The sequence below is a fragment of the Zootoca vivipara genome, chromosome 1 (assembly GCF_963506605.1).
Source record: "Zootoca vivipara chromosome 1, rZooViv1.1, whole genome shotgun sequence".
NCBI lineage: Eukaryota > Metazoa > Chordata > Lepidosauria > Squamata > Lacertidae > Zootoca > Zootoca vivipara.
In genome coordinates, this window is record NC_083276.1 from 20,550,242 (window position 1) to 20,568,585 (window position 18,344).

The 18,344-nt window shown below is 47.3% G+C and overlaps 1 protein-coding gene across 1 annotated transcript; it reads right to left on the bottom strand.

Moving 5' to 3' along the window:
* Positions 1-722: 722 nt before the first annotated feature.
* On the bottom strand, positions 723-17,422 carry LOC118075224 (myosin-7-like). The gene is made up of 10 exons (XM_060282927.1): positions 17,263-17,422; positions 12,009-12,189; positions 10,235-10,411; positions 9,387-9,544; positions 5,577-5,659; positions 5,173-5,345; positions 3,738-3,848; positions 2,281-2,397; positions 1,168-1,235; positions 723-753 (listed from the first exon to the last, which is right to left on the bottom strand). The coding sequence occupies exons 1-10, from the start codon at positions 17,361-17,363 to the stop codon at positions 723-725; spliced, it is 1,200 nt and encodes a 399-aa protein (XP_060138910.1). The 5' UTR covers positions 17,364-17,422.
* Positions 17,423-18,344: the final 922 nt, after the last annotated feature.

The following is an 18,344-nucleotide window of genomic DNA, read 5'->3' on the forward strand; positions in this document are numbered from 1 at the left end:
CTAAAGGTTTGGTAGTTGTTTTTCTCTTTGACCTCTGGTGGGAGGGCATTCCACAGGGCGGGCGCCGCTACCAAGAAGGCCCTCTGCCTCATTCCCTGTAACTTGGCTTCTTGTAGTGAGGGAACCGCCAGAAGGCCCTCAGCACTCGACCTCAGTGTCCGGGCAGAACGATGGGGGTGGAGACGCTCCTTCATCTTAGGGCTGTGGGTTCGAGCCCCATGTTGGGCAAAACCTTCCTGTCTTGCAGGGGGTTGGACTAAATGATCCTTGTGGTCCCTTACAACTCTACGATTCAATCATTTTGTAGAAGCCTAACAGCCTACCAATGTCTACTCAGAAACACACACACACACACACACACCACCCAAGGATCTCAAGACTGTGTGCATGGTTAGTCTTGTCCCCATTTCATCCTCACAACAACCCTGTGAAGAAGGTTAGGCTAAGAGATGGTGACTGGCCCAAAGTCACCCAGTGAGCTTCATGGCTGAGTGGGGATTCAAACCCTGCTCTCCCAGGTCCTAGTTCAACACTTTAACCATTACATCACTTAGCAGGCTGTGCCTTTAACTGCTTTTCATCCAAAGTGTATCAATGCAGAATCTAAACTAAACTTTCCTAGACCTAGCCATGGTTGGTTTGCCAGCTAATCAAAGTCATTGCCTGCCTGTTTAGGAGAATGAATGGCTGTAGGAGCACTTCCAAATTGTGCATTGGTTCTTTCAGAGATTGGCTTCCACTCCTCCAGTAAATCTGTAAACACCAAAATACATAGAATTAACAGGCAGAAAGAAAGTGCCCCCTCAGGATCACTCAACCCATACTTGCAAAAAAAAAAAGCATGAAAGACCCTTTCACTCACAAATCAAAGCATTTATGGTAATGCATTGACATCCATCTGTGTTGATTTGTGTGCAGAACCTACTATAAATATTCCACTAGTCCATACAGTGTCTCCCATTCTGTATATGGGATTTTAAAAGAGATTTGTCTCCTTATGCTTTTCCTCCTTTGTCTTCCAGCTTGTCCAGACTGGCAAAGCTTATTTGCTTTTTAAGTTGTTCCCTCAAAAGAGTAGAATATGACCTTTCCCTCGAAAAAGTAGAAGATGACCTTTCCCTCGAAAAAGTAGAAGATGACTTTTCCCTCAAAAGATGAGAGGATGACCTTGTAAGTTCATCAGACTGCAATGCTTTTGTTTCCTCTACAATCTGTTTTTTCCTCATAATGGACTCCTGAATAAAAAGAGAGAAAGGTTCTTAATAAAGCTTAGTTTCTAAAAGGAAAGTGGCTTAAGCCGAAGTACTGAGAAAGTGTCTTGCAAATTCACATGGAAAATTAATCTTGCACAACACATTGGGATGGTTCACACATAGCTCTAAAACAGTTATCCAGATCCTGGTGCTCTCCAGATGTTTCAGTTTACAACTTTCATCATCCTTGCTCTATGCTAGTTGGGGCTGATGGCAAGTTGCAGTCTGAAACTTCTGCAAGACACCAGTAAACCATGGTTCAATACTATGTACCTGAGCTGCTACATGCAACATGCTTGAGCAAAGCCTCAGGTTCTTGAGCTTCTGCTTCCCTTCTTATCTTGCTGCATGGCCAACAAGACTGGATTATCAGTGGTGCAATCGCAAGGGGACCTAGACTCTGAGCCTTCATTAAAAAAGAGAAAGTCAACCAGTCACCTATTTAAAAAGTTCAGAAGTGAAACGTGCAGACAGAAGGGCAAGCCTGTCTTTTCCTGCTTTTCAGTGTTTTTTAGTCCACAAATGAAGTCACCACTATGAATGAGTTGTTTCAACACCAGGAGACAGGAATCCTTTGGTTCTAAAGAGTGGACATTTCCCCCTACCCTTTAGAGCACGTTTGTTGAGCTTTTTTTAGGGAAGGCAAAGTTGTTGAGCTTTTTTTGGGGGGGGGGAGGTTTTGGTTCCTTTTTTCTAACCCTTTTGGAGGACAAACCCTAAGGGTCATGTGATCGACCGCGATCTACCATTAGTCTCCCGTGATCGATCGGTAGATCCCGATCGACCTGTTGAACATGCCTGTTCTAGTGCATGCAGTCTGTAGTCTGCCCAGGTCCAGTGGCAGCAGTCAGTCAAGTCAAGAGGAAGAGTGAGGCTGAAGAGCGGGGTAAAAATGCAATGTATTATTGCTCCACTCCCTGATCTAAATGCATGCTTTGTCCCCTTAGATTATTGCTGTTCATAACAGTTATGGGTAAAATGTTACACTCAGTCTTGGGTTTTCAAAAACACGGCTGGTTTCACTTACCTGGATCATGTCCAGCTTGGACAGCAACGTCATGTCGTCCAAAGGGCCATAATGAGGCATGTAGCATAGCTCTGCCATGTTGTTAACTGCTAACAGCATCCTGCTTAGATCTTGCCTCTACATGAGCATAAAGAGATGGATGAACTTTATCCTTCTCACCACTATACATCCACATATACTTGGGGAGTAGTGAAAGAAGACAACATTTATTTAGCACTTTTTATTTTATTTTTTAAAAGAAGAAGATGCAGCTGGTTCATCATCTTCATTAGCAATATAAATCCAGTTTCGTCCCAGCTTTGCAATCCTCATTTCATATGGGACACCGCAGCAAATTAAATCCCAGTTCAGCCGTCAGTCCTGCCCCTCCACTATCCTCAAAGCGGGCTTTCGCAAATTAAGGCAGGCATGGGAACTTTTAGCCCTCCGGGGGCACTTGTGGTTTATAATACAAAAAATGCATTGCTAAAATGTTGACACCAGAGGGTGCTGCAGAGCAGCAAGTCACTGGCAAAGGGAAACTGTAACAATGTTATAGAACATTATCCTCTATAATAATATCCAAGTGTCTCTGTGTCCAGTCCCTGTGTCCGTGGGATTGTGCTACTGCGCATGTGCCCCACGGACAGCCGTTGGGACTTGGAGGCTCACATGCACCGCCAGGACTGTAGGCTCTTTCCGCTCGCTGTGATGGGAAGGATTAACTACATGAGGCGAAGCAGGGCGGCGCTGGAGGAAGACGCAGAGTCCTCCTGGGAGGAGCTGCCGCCCCTGCCACAGTGCCGCTCCCGCCCGCCACCACCGGCCGGAGACCTGGCAGTGCTGCCGCCGCCAGTTCGCAGGGGCCAGACATGCTAGGCATGGGGGGCGGCGTGGGGGCCAGGCCGGCCAAGCCCTCCTTTGTCTCCTACATCAGCCCGGAGGTAGGTCGGGCACTGAGGGGACCAGGAGAGACGGTTGGTCTGAGAGGAAGGGAGCGCGCACGCGCGCGGGTGGGGCTGGCTGGCGGCGCGCAGGACGGGGAGGGAATTGGGACTCGGGGGGAGAAGGGTTTATTTACACATTCCTGGTAAAATTAAATCTGGAGTCCCTCCAGGGAAATTATATGTTTCTGTTAATGGCCATGATGGTACCAGGGAAGTTCTCAAACAAGACATGATGACAATACACATAGTCCATCACCAATTATAGCTCACTGTTCTAGCACCCGTTAATTTAACAGGCTTCATGATACTAGTATTTAATAATGTTTAAAAGATCAATGTAGATCCAGCCCAGATATTGTTGAACTCCCATGCTGGCTGGGGCTAATGGGAGCTGTATTTTACTTTATTTACTTAAAAGCAAAAGTATTTATAAACCCTGTACCATATACATTTTTAATCTCTAAGTTGTATACAACATCCATTCAATAAACAGGAGCTTTGGGGGTGGGGTGGGGACTCAGAGAAACTTACCTGTTGATCGATGAGACATTCCTCATTGTCAATGTAGTGACACAAGTGTATCTTTTTTTCTTGTAGCGAACTTTTCTTTGACTGAAGTTCAGAAATTTTGCCGAGTAGCATCTAGGCAAAGCCATAAAATGGGAATTTAGGGATGCGCTGTACGTACATTTATTTTACAGTATTTGTAATCTGACTTTTACCCAAGGATCTTGGGGCGGCATACAGTAAACATTAATGTAATAATTAACAATAAGAATGTTAACCAAGCAAGAGGAAATAGAGGCTTTGCAAGTGATTTCACCCACCTACACATGCAAATATATGCAGAAACACTTCCCAGTAACATTAGACTATTTGGAACTGCATGGCAGCTGAAGGAAAGGAAAACTATCCAGAGAGGTTTTGACTGTTTTGAGATTTTCTGATGGGCACATAAGAGCTGTGGTGGAGCATGCCAAGGACCCATCTAGTCCAGCACTCTGAACCTGAGCACAACAGCACTCACACCTTCTGTAGTGTCTGGCAATGGGTATTCAGAGGCAAACTTCCTTCAGCAGTGGAAGTAGAACATAGCCATCATAGGTACTAGCCAGGGAAGTTCAGGATAGAGTATTTCAAGGCTCCCAGGCTTCCCTGAGAAAAAGTGAGAGGCACTGCTGAGAAAACAGCAGCGGTTCCTAATGGTACAAAAGAGTCTGGAGCTGTAATAATGTTTTTTCCCTCCACCACAACAGCACTTAGACTTATGGGGAAGAGCCATAGCTCAGTGATACAGTACATGCTTTGCATGCAGAATGTCCCAGGCTCAATCCCAGGAGCATCTCCACTTAACAGAACAGGTAGCAGGCCAAAAGGAAGATCTTCTACCTGAGATTCTGGAAAGCCACTGCCAGTCAGAAAAGACAATACCTGTCCGTATTGTAACACCATTCAATACTAATAGTATTAATACTAATACTATTAATAGTACCCAATGAGAAGGGAGATGTACACTAGTAGTGAGAGGGAAGATGCAAACTAGTACACAATGAAACAATAGCAGCAACAGCAGTACACTAGTAGCACACAATGGGGGAAGAGCGGGAAGCTATAATCATATTTTTCAAAAAGTCTTTCAAAAAGATCATTCACCCACTTCCTGCAGAAAAAGAAAACAGCAACAGCAGCAACAACAAATCCTCTCTGAGGCTTTGTGGTGTGACCAGTTATAGAGTCAATTGGGCCCTGTTCCGAAGGGATCTACAAGTTGAGAATCCTACTGAATTACACAGCATGGGTTTCCTATGTGCTGCAAATACTCTCAAAGCTTGGCTGGTTTCAGAAGATAGAATTGACCTTCTCTAAGGTTTCAGAAGAGAACCAGCACACTCGGTGCTTAGTACAATTGGACCTGTGGAATGAATGGATTTGGCTTCATAGAAACTACATGCTCAGTGAACATTACAAATGTCGTGATGTTGTGTTCCTCTCGCAAGCTCTCTAATTCTTTTTGGGTTTCCTCAATGTGACACTGCTGAGTGGACAAATTCTTCCTCAAGCTCTGGTTTTCCTCAAACAGTGTCTTGTGCCTTTTGATGAGGGCTTCAACCACAGAGTCTTCCGGATATCCAAGAAAGTCTGCAATTGAAAACAGGGAGGATTATGCTATACTGTACATGGAAAACACATATCAGGGTCATGTTTTTATTGTTTCGGTATTTTTGTGCTACTCTTTGTTTTTGATGGCTCTTCAAAAGTGGTTTATGAAAGATGTCTTGTGGATCCTTTTATGAGTCAAAAGGCAAGAAATCTAAATAAGCATTTGTCAAGTACAGAGTCGTCGTCCCCCAGTTTAATGGTTATACTCACCTGGTCGGATTGTGGCGGTAACTTCCTTCAGGAAATCTTGTAAGCTTTTGTATTTTGCCATCTTCTTCTGTAGTTTCTTTTTTCTGAAGAAATATATATTAGCGGTGCTTGGAATGCCTCAGACATTAAAAATCGTCTTATCAACAAATGACTAGAAATTGCTGGAAAGGGATAGTTGCTGTAGCACTACTCAGTTAGAAATGTGAGGGACAATCCTCCCCCATCTCAAGCTTGCCAAACATCTGCAGAGATGGCCCATTTTCCGTCGCACCACCAGCTCCTGCCAGCTGTCCGTTTGAGTGATAAGACCAGCTCAGCCCAGTGTTGGCAGGCTGGTGCCCATAGGGACTGGTAGGGAGGAGGGCAGAGAGGTCAACAGTAGGTAAAGCCAGAGCCAGTGATGAGCAGAGTCAACTAACTCTAGTTATGTTCTCATCCTTCTCCCTAAGGAGTTCTACCGAGGCAACACAGAGACTGAGTGTCTGCCTGTGGCATGGATGTAACTAAAAAGGCAGGCAGGTAGGAGCTGGCTGGGGGCACAGTGAAGTTGGTGGAATACTGCCCCTTTTGCTCTAAAGGACCAGCCTTCGATTCGGATGGTCCGCCCCCGCTACTTAATGGATCCAATTGGCTTCCAGAGAGTGGTAGGGGATGTTTTATCCCATGTCGATGGCCTTTCAGCTGATTCCCTGGTGGCCCGCTGGAATGCGGAGTTAACCAGCGCTATTGACTGTCTGGCTCCGAAGCGCCCTCTCAGATTGCATGGAGCCCGGACAGCCCCGTGGTTTTCCCCGGCGCTGAGGGCGATGAAACAGTCGTTGAGACGGCTAGAGCGCCGGTGGCGGAAAACTCATTTTGAATCAGACCGGACACGGGCTAGAGCTCAACTTCGAGCCTACCAAGTGGCAATGGCGACAGCGAAGAGGACCTTCTTCACCGTCTCCATCGCATCTGCAGAAAACAGCAGCAGGAGACTCTTCCAGGTGGTTCGCAATTTAGCGGAACCACCTGCTCCATCCGGGCCCAGTACGGGCCACATGATCTCCTGCAATGATTTTGCAAAGTTTTTTGCAGATAAAGTCGCTCAGATTCGGGAAGAGGTAGACTCCACCGTGGGAGCAGGGCCGGGGCGGGGGAGTGCTAGAGTCCTGTCTAGTCAAGTTTTGTGGGATCAATTTCAATCTGTTACCTCCGAGGATGTGGACAGGCTGCTTCGACGAGTGAAACCAACCACCTGTCTCCTTGATCCTTGCCCATCCTGGCTTATAAAAGCTAGCCAGGAAGGGCTGGGCGATGGGCTTCGCGGGTTGGTAAATGCTTCTCTTCATGAAGGAGCCTTCCCAGACCCGCTGAAAGAGGCGGTTATTAAACCGCTTCTTAAAAAACCATCTTTAGATCCGGCCAATATGGCCAACTATCGCCCAGTCTCAAATCTTCCATTCTTGGGCAAGGTGATTGAGCGAGTGGTTGCTGAACAACTTCAGGCACGCCTGGAAGAAGCGGACCATTTGGATCCCTTCCAGTCAGGATTCAGGCCTCATCATGGGACTGAAACTGCCTTGGTCGCACTGGTCGATGATCTCCGGCGGGCTAGGGACAAAGGTAAGAGCTGTTTCCTTGTTCTGCTGGATCTCTCAGCGGCTTTTGACACCATCGACCATAACATCCTTCTGGATCGTCTAGAGGGTTTGGGAGCTGGGGGCACTGTCATGCAGTGGTTCCGCTCCTTCCTCCTGGGCCGTGTTCAGAAAGTGGTGGTGGGGGATGAGTGTTCAGACCCCTGGGCTCTCACTTGTGGGGTGCCTCAGGGTTCTGTCCTCTCCCCCATGCTTTTTAACATCTATATGCAGCCGCTGGGAGAGATCATCAGGGGGTTTGGGCTGGGTGTCCATCAGTATGCTGATGATACCCAGCTCTACCTCTCTTTTAAATCAGAACCAGTGAAGGCGGTGAAGGTCCTGTGTGAGTGCTTGGAGGCGGTTGGAGGATGGATGGCGGCTAACAGATTGAGATTGAATCCTGACAAGACAGAAGTACTGTTTGTGGGGGACAGGAGGCGGGCGGGTGTGGAGGACTCCCTGGTCCTGAATGGGGTAACTGTGCCCCTGAAAGACCAGGTGCGCAGCCTGGGAGTCATCTTAGACTCACAGCTGTCCATGGAGGCACAGGTCAACTCTGTGTCCAAGACAGCTGTTTATCAGCTCCATCTGGTACGCAGGCTGAGTCCCTACCTGCCCACTGACTGTCTCTCCAGAGTGGTGCATGCTCTAGTTATCTCTCGCTTGGACTACTGCAATGCGCTCTACGTGGGGCTACCTTTGAAGGTGACCCGGAAACTACAACTAATCCAGAATGCGGCAGCTAGACTGGTGACTGGGAGCGGCCGCCGAGACCACATAACACCGGTCCTGAAAGACCTACATTGGCTCCCAGTACGTTTCCGAGCACAATTCAAAGTGTTGGTGTTGACCTTTAAAGCCCTAAACGGCCTCGGTCCGGTATACCTGAAGGAGCGTCTCCACCCCCATCGTTCTGCCTGGACACTGAGGTCCAGCTCCGAGGGCCTTCTGGCGGTTCCCTCACTACGAGAAGCCAAGTTACAGGGAACCAGGCAGAGGGCCTTCTCGGTAGTGGCACCCACCCTGTGGAATGCTCTCCCACTAGAGGTCAAAGAGAACAACAATTACCAGACCTTTAGAAGGCATCTCAAGGCAGCCCTGTTTAGGGAAGCTTTTAATGTTTGATGGATTTCTGTATTTTAATGTTTGATGGATCTCTGTATTTTAGAATTTCTGTTTTGTTGGAAGCCGCCCAGAGTGGCTGGGGGAACCCGGCCAGATGGGCGGGGTATAAATAATAAATTATTATTATTATTATTATTAGCTCAAGCTGGTGATAGTGATCACTGTATATATATATATTTATTTATATGCCGCCTCCCCCCCCCCCCCCCGACAGGGACTCAATGTAGCTTACAGATAAAAATGTGATCGGCACCATCAAGATTATGTCCTGAGGACCCAAAAGGGTCTGTCTTGGCTTTTGTTTCATTCATTTATCAAAATATTTGTGACCAGGTCTATATCAAATTGTACTCAGAGCAAGGTACACAGATACATTTGGAACCACCCTTTGGTTAGTTAAGATAAAAATAGATGAACGAATCACAACTATCTTAAAACGCAGAGTGGCTGATCCCCTTATTATTACAAAGCAGAGTTAACAATTACTGGTAATAAATCCCCGAGAAAGCAATCGGGGTCTTCTTAACCAGGGGCCAAAGTTGAAAGTGAGGTAGGCACCAGCAGAACTCAGAGCTCAATAATGTCTACACTGACTGGCAAGTCCTACCTGGAGATGCCAGGGATTGAACCAGCGACCTTCTGCATGCAAGGCAGATGCTCTCCCACTGAACTACATCCTTCCCCATTGAAGCTATGGCCCTCTTAGCAAGCCCCCATTCTTAAGAAATATAATTTTGATGATGATTCTATTCTGCCAGGGCACAGGACCTTCAGATCAGGAAAGCTAGCCATGCTTGCCGGCTGGAGAATAATGTGCAGTGGTGTTATCAGGAGAAGACTTTGGAACTGAAGTCCAGAGCCCCACTCAGAGGAATGTCCCCAGCAGGAGTCCCCAAATATAGCAAGGCTGGCTTATGACATTTTGAAGTAAGTGAAGTAATAGCTACACATTGGCATCTAAAGATGGGGCCTCCAGAAGTCCAGTGTCTAAGATTGCCTCACTGCACCCCTGCCCAGATACCCGTGGCTCAGTCTCAAATCCGTCTTAAAAGCACCAGTCACATACCTAACTTGGAGTTTCTTAAGCTCTTTTTTCAGTTTGAATACCTCACGCTTCTTTAGGGCTTTCAGCCTGTGTTCCTCGTGGAACAGCTGAATGACACGCTCCTTCTTCTGACGACACTCTTGAATATATGCGTCAAATTCAAGAATCCGGTTCTTCCTCTGAACAAAGAAGGAGAAAGATGGACTAGACAAATTCATGGAAGTAAAGGCTATCCATGGCTACTAACCACAAAGGCTACGCTCTGACTCCATGAGGAGAGGCAGTATGAGTTGCTGGAAACTGCAGGGCAAAATGCTCTTGTGCTCAGGCCCTGCCTGTGTGCTTCCCACAGGGATCTGGTTGGCCACTGTGAGAACAAGATGCTGCACAAAATGAGCCATTGGCCTGATCCAGCAGGCTATTGATCTTGACTTGTTATCAACTCAACTTCTCACAGTTTAACTAATGAGAGGTCCTCAAGTTCAGGCACACTGGGGAACTCTAATTTAAAGGATGAAGCAAATACTTCCAATTTTTTTCACACAGCTGCACCTCAGGAGGAAGGAGAAGGGTGTCAGCCCGAGGCTTACTGTTGAGGCTCATTCCCGCAATGCTAAAACTATGGCTGAACAGCATGTGTGAAGCAGACCATAGTCTAGGGGCAGATCTACACTTGTGGTTTATCACCCTGAAAATGCATTATTAAAATATGACACCAGAGGGCGATGACGAGTAGGGAGCCACTGGCAATGGAAAACTGTGTTGAATGCTATATAACGTTATATTTAATAACGTTTAACAGATGAATGTAGATCCAGCCTAGAACCCGACTCCAAGTGCCCTCCTTATAGATGCAGAGTGATGCTTACATCCTGATCTTTTTGTTCAAGCGCCTCTCTTCGTTGGGCCAGCGCTTCCATCCTCTCTTTGAACTCTTGCTTCTTTGCAGTCAGTTCTGCAGAAGCCTGCTCATTTTCAATTTCTTTCTTCCGAAGCCGAAATTTTTGCAGTGCTTTTCTGCGATGCTGCAAAATGTCACTGATGCTCTAGAAAACAAAACTGTTTTTTTTTTACAAATATACACAGAGAGAGAGAGAGAGAGAGAGAGAGAGAGAGAGAGAGAGAGAGAGAGCGCAATGGAAGGAGAGAGAACTGTAGAGTTGGAAGGGCCCTCAAAGGTTATCTAGTACATGTGTGTGCATGTGTGTGTCACACACTCACACAAAACTTTTTTCTAAAAAAATGTTCAGGGGTGCTCTCACAATGAGCTGTACCTCAGTTTCCAGGCTGAACAATACACGCTCCTGCAGAGCTACAAGGCATGGGATGATGGGAGTTGTAGTTCAGTGGCCATCTGGAGGGCCAAGGCTCCCCATATGCAGGGAGCCTCAGCCTGCATGAGTCAAGCAAGCTCTCCACTGCACATGCTGACAAAAGGCCAGAGCTGGCATGTTCATGCCGGCTCTTCCCTCTTGCATGTTGAATTAGCACAGAAGGCAAACTCCCAAGTAGGGCTTTAACAGTTACAAGAATATTATCTTCCCTGGATACCAGTTCAACACCCCCCCCCCGGCCAGCACGGTTATTATTGGAGAATTGCTCGACTTCTGCCAAAGCTCTGCTTTTAGCACACCTAATAAAGAAACAGAAGCCTTGTCCTATATTTAACCTGGCCCTCTTGTCTGAGAAAGAGAATGACAAAGGCAGCTGACCTTTTGCATGACAGGAATCTGAGGCGCATCTTTATCCTCTTCTTCCCTATATATTAAAAAAAAAGGTAAATTGTTGTCATAGACCCTTAAAGGCAGCTCCCAATGTTGCGTCACACTTTGGTGTGACCAGGAAATGGAACTTTGGATGAGCTAATAATAATAATAATAATAATAATAATAATAATAATAATATATTATTTATACCCCGCCCATCTGGCTGGGTTTCCCCAGCCACTCTGGGTGGCTTCCAACCGAATATTAAAAACAATACAGCATCAAACATTAAAATCTTCCCTAAACAGGCCCGCCTTCAGTTGTCTTTTAAAAGTAAATAGTTGCTTATTGCCTTGACATCTGCTGGGAGGGTGTTCCACAGGGCAGGCGCCACTACCAAGAAGGCCTTCTGCCTGGTTCCCTGTAACCTCACTTCTCACAGCGAGGGAACTGCCAGAAGGCCCTCGGCTCTGGACCTCAGTGTCCGGGCTGGACGATGGGGGTGGAGATGCTCCTTCAGGTATACTGGACCGAGGCCATCTAGGGCTTTAAAGGTCAGCACCAACACTTTGAATTGTGCTCGGAAACATACTGGGAGCCAATGAAGATCTTTCAGGACCTGTGTTATATGGTCTCAGCAGCCGCCCCCAGTCACCAGTCTAGCTGCCGCATTCTGGATTAACTGCAGTTTCCGAGTCACCTGCAAAGTGCATTGCAGTAGTCCAAGCAGGAGATAACTAGAGCTTATGTAGATGAAGATGAAAACAGGCACCATCTTCATTCTCAAGGTCTGGGTGATCAATGGCATATTACAGGCAGTGGCATAGCATAGGTGGTTGGGGAGGCATGGCACATTTTTTTTGAAGGGGCCCCCACAACAGGTCCCCTAACTGGAGCTGTGAAAGAGCTGTGGAGGCAGCATTTTTGCATGGCGAACCAACATTGCCAACTGCAGCTCCACTCCGGGGGCAGAGAGAGGAGAGTTGGTGGCAATATTGCCGCCCCTCTCCTTGGCTGCATCATGGCTCACAACGTTGCTGCTGAGGCAGCTTTCTTGTGCCTGGGCCCAGTCGGAGCTCCACTCTTGGGTCAAGCCTGATACGGGACACAGCGTTACTCTGAAATAAGTATACAGAGAATTTCTTTTCTTTTCTTTTTATGTAAAGCTGACCAAAACAACCACATTTTAGAAAGCAAGTAAATGTAATTCCTTTCTAAATTTTGTGTGCTGCACATTCAGACACGCACACACATACTTACATGATGGAAGCATTATTATTATTATTATTATTATTATTATTATTATTATTATTATTATCTGTTGTATATACACACCATGAGATATAACCCAAGTAGGGAGGGCAGGGACTACATACAAATTTTCTCAGTCTATACAAAATCAAAATGGAGAGACATAATGATATATAAAACATTCACAAACCCTTCAGAAAGCCGTATTTCAGGGGTCCCCAAACTAAGGCCCGGGGGCCAGATGTGGCCCAATCACCTCCTAAATCCGGCCCTCGGACAGTCCAGGAATCAGCATGTTTTTACATGAGTAGAATGTGTCCTTTTATTTAAAATGCATCTCTGGGTTATTTGTGGGGCATAGGAATTCGTTCATATTTTTTTTTTCAAAATATAGTCCGGCCCCCCACAAGGTCTGAGGGACAGTGGTCCGGCCCCCTGCTGAAAAAGTTTGCTGACCCCTGCCGTATTTCATGCATAGGCAAAGCCATACAGTCCCAGAGGCTATTTGCAGCACTGTAAGAAATGAAATCCCACCATATGGCCTGGCAACCTTCTGGAGCTTTCAGCATTTAAATTATGCCCTATTCTCTCCCCCCCCCCCCCTCATCACAATGTTCAACACATATGGAAATTTGCAATTCTTGCAATGTCTTCCATTTTCGTACAATAGATGTCCTAGCTACTGCCAACAACCACGTAATGAGTTCTTTTGTATGCCCTTCTTGAGTCTGATCGCCCCATATATTTCAACGCAGAAGCTGTGGAGTCCTTTGAACGGGAGTCTTACAAACAGCAGGATTTTTTAAAAATCAAATTGCGGGTGGATTTTTTAAAAAAACGAAATCCCGCCTTCTCCAATTATCGAGAAACTATATAGAAAGATGGAGGGAGGCAAAGCCAGCAACAACAGTGATAAAATAAATGGAATGTAGGATCTCTGCAGAAAGAAATGGATAGTGGCAGGTTTTGGGGGCTGCATAAAATGGTAATGGAGCCCCCAGGCTACAAGTCACCCACCTGTCCATGCTCCTTAAAACTCCAGGATATAAATCTATGCTTTAACTTTTGGAGGCTGACAGCAGTGACAACAGCAGTATCTAGGAGTTAGGGGAGATGGCCAGAAGCATCACAATGGCACCTCTATGGCATCTTGCTTCATCCTTGACCCTATACAGCAGGGGCGTAGCCAGGATCAAAATTAGGGGGGGCAAGGGGCGGGGCCAAGGCATGGGGGAGGGGCCACAGTGGGGCAAGGAAAGCCATGGTCGTTCAGGGGCGAGGGGGCGCCAGGATCAGCCCGAAATCAGGCTGCTCCGACCCCCTCCTCCCCCTCCACAACCGGCAGGGGCGAGGGGGCATCAGGATCAGCCCGAAATCGGGCTGCTCCGACCCCCCCTCCCCCCGTGATCGGCAGGGGCGAGGGGGCGCCAGGATCAGCCCGAAATTGGGCTGCTCCGACCCCCTCCTCCCCCTCCACGATTGGCAGGGCGGGTGGAGGGAAAGCTGGCTTTCCCTCCACCTGCCCCACAGCCAGCAAATGAGAAGGGAGACGTCCCTTCTAGCCGGCTGGCTGTGGGGCAGGTGGAGGGAAAGCCCCAGAGGGTGTCTCCCTTCTCCCTGACTGGCTGTGGGGCAGGCGGAGGGAAAGCCAGCCAAATGCTTTGCGCGGCTCTGGGGCTTTCCCTCCACCCGCCCCACAGCCAGCCAGGGAGAAGGGAGACGACACCGGGCAGCGTCGGGCAGCGGGGCAGGCTGGCCAGCGGCCCTGCTTCTAGGGGGGGCAACTGCCCCCCTGCCTACGCCCATGCTATACAGAGTAAATCCCTTAACATCCAAGTTTACAGGAGGCATCTCCCCCCTTTCAACACAAGGAAGCAACGTTTAAGGGGAGTAGTTCGGCAGCGGCTCCTTCCTAAATAGTACCGCTAGCAACATAGGGTTACAAGGTCACAACTCAAGCAATCCAGGTGGGACCTTTACATTGCCCCATTCAGGAGGAGACAAAACAGTCATAGTGCCACCTGCTGGGTTCGTTCCATGGTCCTATCACTCAGCTGCTATCATCAGAGCAGTCTTTGCCAACCTGGTGCCATCCAGATGTATTGAACTGCAGTTCCGTCCACTGATGGGAGTTGTCTTCCAAGAAATCTGGGTCGGCACATACTGCAGTGAGAGGTGTTCAACACAGTTGAAGAGGAACCAGGACTGATGACAGGACAAAGGGGGGGATTAAGGTTTGATCACGAATTACTAGATTTGTCACCCAATGAAAACTCAGGCTGCGTTCACACATGCGGTTTTCTAGGAGTCAGCCTCATTGGGCTTATTTATGAGTAGCCATATGGGATTGGGCTGCTAGCTGATTTGATATATGTTTTAATGAAGCAATTAATGAATTTATTAATATACATTAATTTACAGAGTTCTAAAGGGGGGAATCCTGCTTCGGGTTGTATCCAAATAAGGACCACATCTGCACTATAGTTTTAAAGTATCATAATACTACAGCCATGGTTTCTCCCAAAGTAACCTGAGAACTGCAGTTTGTTAAGAGTGTTGAGGGTTGTTAGGAGAACCTGTTCCTTTAAGAGAGCTACAATTCCCAGAGGGATTGAGAAGAGGGATTAACTGTTAAACCACACAGTGGTGTGATGTTGCTTTAAATGTATATTGTGCAGTTGGGGGACCACATCTACACCATAAATTTAAAGCAATGTTATATCACTCATGGCTTCCCCCAAAGAGTCCTGGGAACTATAGTTTGTTAAGGGTGCATGCAGTTGTTAGGAGATCCCTCATTCTTGATCACTGGCCATGCTGGCTGGGGCTGATGGGAGTTGGAATTGGGAAAGTCTTTTCTACATAGAGTCCTCCTTTACAGGCAATTGCTGCAAGCATACCTGGATGAATCAGATTAAATGGCTAGAAAAGAAGCCCATGGCAAATCAAGGTCCTAGTGTGAGCAACCAAGTGTGGAATGCAAATCCAAGTTGCAATTACACATACTCTAATCCTGCAGCTGTGCTCTGCAAGGGTTCATTTTCTATACCAACAAGTTGGGCTGCCACCTGATCAGGAAAAACCAGATCTTGTGCTGGAGCAGAAGGTGCAAAATAATAATAATCAGCCAGGGCAGCTCTTCAGCGCAAGTTGTTAATCCTCAGTCTGGATCAGACAATACAATACCTTTAATAATTCTCCTACATATTGTGCATAGCTGCCAAGTTATCCCTTTTTTAAAGGGATTTTCCCTTATGCTGAATAGGCTTCCTCGCGAGAAAAGGGAAAACTTGGCAGCTATGATATTGTGGGGAGTAAGAAGAACCCTCTTCCCTGCTCAACCACCCAGCAGTAATATGAGCCAGTAACTTTTTCCAATGCTTTATTTCCCCACAGGAAATTTTTCAATTCAGAATGGCCAGGAGTCTACTGATACTCAGGGCTTGTCTTGACCCACGCTTATTCTAGGCATGGATCTGAGTGGTTTCCCCATTGTTTTCCAAGGGAAAACCCATTCTTTAGCGATAGATCGGAACAAATGGCAATCTGAAGGAAACCTGAATCACTGTTTGCTCCAATTGAGCACTAAAGAGTGGTTTTCTCTGGTGGAAAGCAGGGGGAAGTGTGAATAAGCCCTCAGTCAAAAACTCTGATGACCTTCCCCATATTGTGTTGGGGACTGAGTGGGGAGCGGGCATGATGACACTGGGAGCGAGGCTAGCCTGAATGCCCTGCCCCTCCCCACACTTTCACCATTCATGTGTTCAGGTAACACTTACAGCTGAAGTCCGTGGAGAAAGAGTCTACAGTGTTGTAAAGTAAAGCATTATCTGGCAGACCCATGACATATTGCAGACAGCTAAAGAGACGCCCACATGTAGAAGCTGCAAATAATTCTTCAAATCCACCCAGGCCTTTTCAAAGCTGTCTCCGCCAGCTGAGCATCTAAGTTCATGAGGATGCATGGGGGTTAGTCAGACCTCCCTAGAATCGCCACAAATTCAGGGCCCACGTGTTTTGCTGCTCTCTGCAAAGTTCTTGCTTTGTTTTCTCATGAGTAAATGTGGAGATCTTAAATGATGTCAACAGCTTAAAAAAAATCCACGGTGTGTTTCCAATCCACTCCCCCCCCCCCCCGCCAGCATGAAATCTTTGCCCCATGCAGCACAAACACCAAATGCAGGGCTGTCTGTGGGAACCGTTTTATACGCTGTGTTACTGTTGTTCTGGCACTTTAACACTGCAGAAAGAGGCAGCAGTGACATCATCCTTGGCCCCAGCCGTGCAGTTTGATGAGATCCACTTGAGCCGTACCACCAAGTGATTTGACCGGAATAAGAATGGGTTTGTTATGTTTTTCTGCATCCTGTTGGAAGCCTTTGGTGTGTAACCTGGAAATGGTAATTTCCTTGAGCAAGCAGTCCCAACAATGGCAGACAGTGTGGAGTAGTGGCTAGGGTCTTGGGAGACCAGGGTTCGAATCCTCGCTCAGCCGTGAAGCCTACTGCGTGGCTTTGGGCCAGCCTTTGTCTCTCAAGCCTGACCTACCTCACAGGATTGTTTTGAGGATAAAACCGAGAGGGAGAGAAGTGTTTGCTTCACCTTAAGCTCCTTGGAGGAAAGGGATGGGCATAAATGTGCTAATTAAATAATAAGAATTAAAATGCAACTAGCCTGCCAGAAAATACGCACAGTATGCCCATCCAACATGTATACAAATCAGTAGCATGCCTATAGGCACACCTATCTTTTCCATGGCTAGAATGTAACCCACTGTACAAGGGGGTTAGGGCAGCATCCCCTGACCCCACTCACCTTGGCGTGTGGCCCCCAGATGGTTTCCCAGCTGACAGTGCGGCCCTCAAACTGAATAAAAGTTGCCCCACACCCCTGTTTTAAGGAATGCATCACACATTCACATATGTTAAGGGCCACCTTACCTGTGTTCTCCTAGCTGGGTCACGAAAACATTTCCCGGCCCGTTTTCCACCTGCAGAAAGTATTTGGGATCATTGTCCCTTGTCATCATCAGAAAAGTCATGTTTCTTTAGGAAGGGAGGGGGGGTGCGGAAATGCTTCCCCTTCCCCTTTCCTGCAGGAATCCTGTGTACTGTCGTGCACAGCAGTTTCACCCCCTGGGAAATCGGTCAAGAGGGGAAAGAAGTGTCCAGTTTGCCTCAGTTTGTGTAAAGCTTATCTCGGCACGACCAAATGAGCCCGACGGTGCTGCCTTCGCTGCATTGACAGAGACAGACGTGTGTGAGCAGCAAACCCAGATCTAATTGCAAAGCTGGAAGCGCAGGGCTCAGTGTGCCAGGTGAACTTTCTGCGTTGCTACTTCAGTTACCTTTCCGCCTGCTGGTGCTTCCACTATCCCCCTGGCAACCCCAGCACACAGTGCGGATCAAGGCCTCGAGTGCCCAGGGAGAACTGTCCTTGTGTTTCCCAGTGGAGCGGCCTCTCTCTCTTTCTCTTTTCCCCCCCTCCCCAGCACAGCTGGAAACAAAACAGCGTAAACACTGCAGCAGCCTCTTTGCTAAATCGTATCGGATGAATATATTTTTTGTCTGCTTGATCACAACTATAGCATGAAAGAAGGCATAGTATTTGTTTGTTTGTATGTATGTTCATTTAGAACAGTGTTTTCCAGTATTTGTGTCTCCAGCTGTTTTTGGACTACAGTTCCCATCATCCCTGACTATTGGGTCTTGCTAGCCAGGGGTGAGCAAGACCAATGGTATAGGGTAGGCATCCCCAAACTTTGGCCCTCCAGATGTTTTGGACTACAGTTCCCATCTTCCCCGACCACTGGTCCTGTTAGCTAGGGATCATGGGAGTTGTAGGCCAAAACATCTGGAGGGCCGCAGTTTGGGGATGCCTGGTATAGGGTATAGGGCAGTATATAAATTCAAATAGATAGACAGAAAGACAGAAAAGGTGGGCCACAAGCTTAACATTAGTCAACAGTGTGATGCAGCAACGAAAAAAGCTAATGGTATTCTAGGCTGCATCAACAAAAGTA

What these genes read in the sequence shown, in the direction of transcription:
- LOC118075224 (XM_060282927.1), bottom strand. Translation starts at nt 17,363, where the DNA reads ATGACTTTTCTGATGATGACAAGGGACAATGATCCCAAATACTTTCTG. An exon ending in TTGAACAAAAAGATCAGGAT is followed by an intron (nt 9,545 to 10,234) that starts GTAAGCATCACT and finishes TTCTTTGTTCAG; the next exon opens with AGGAAGAACCGGATTCTTGA. An exon ending in CTTAAGAAACTCCAAGTTAG is followed by an intron (nt 5,660 to 9,386) that starts GTATGTGACTGG and finishes ATATTTCTTCAG; the next exon opens with AAAAAAGAAACTACAGAAGA.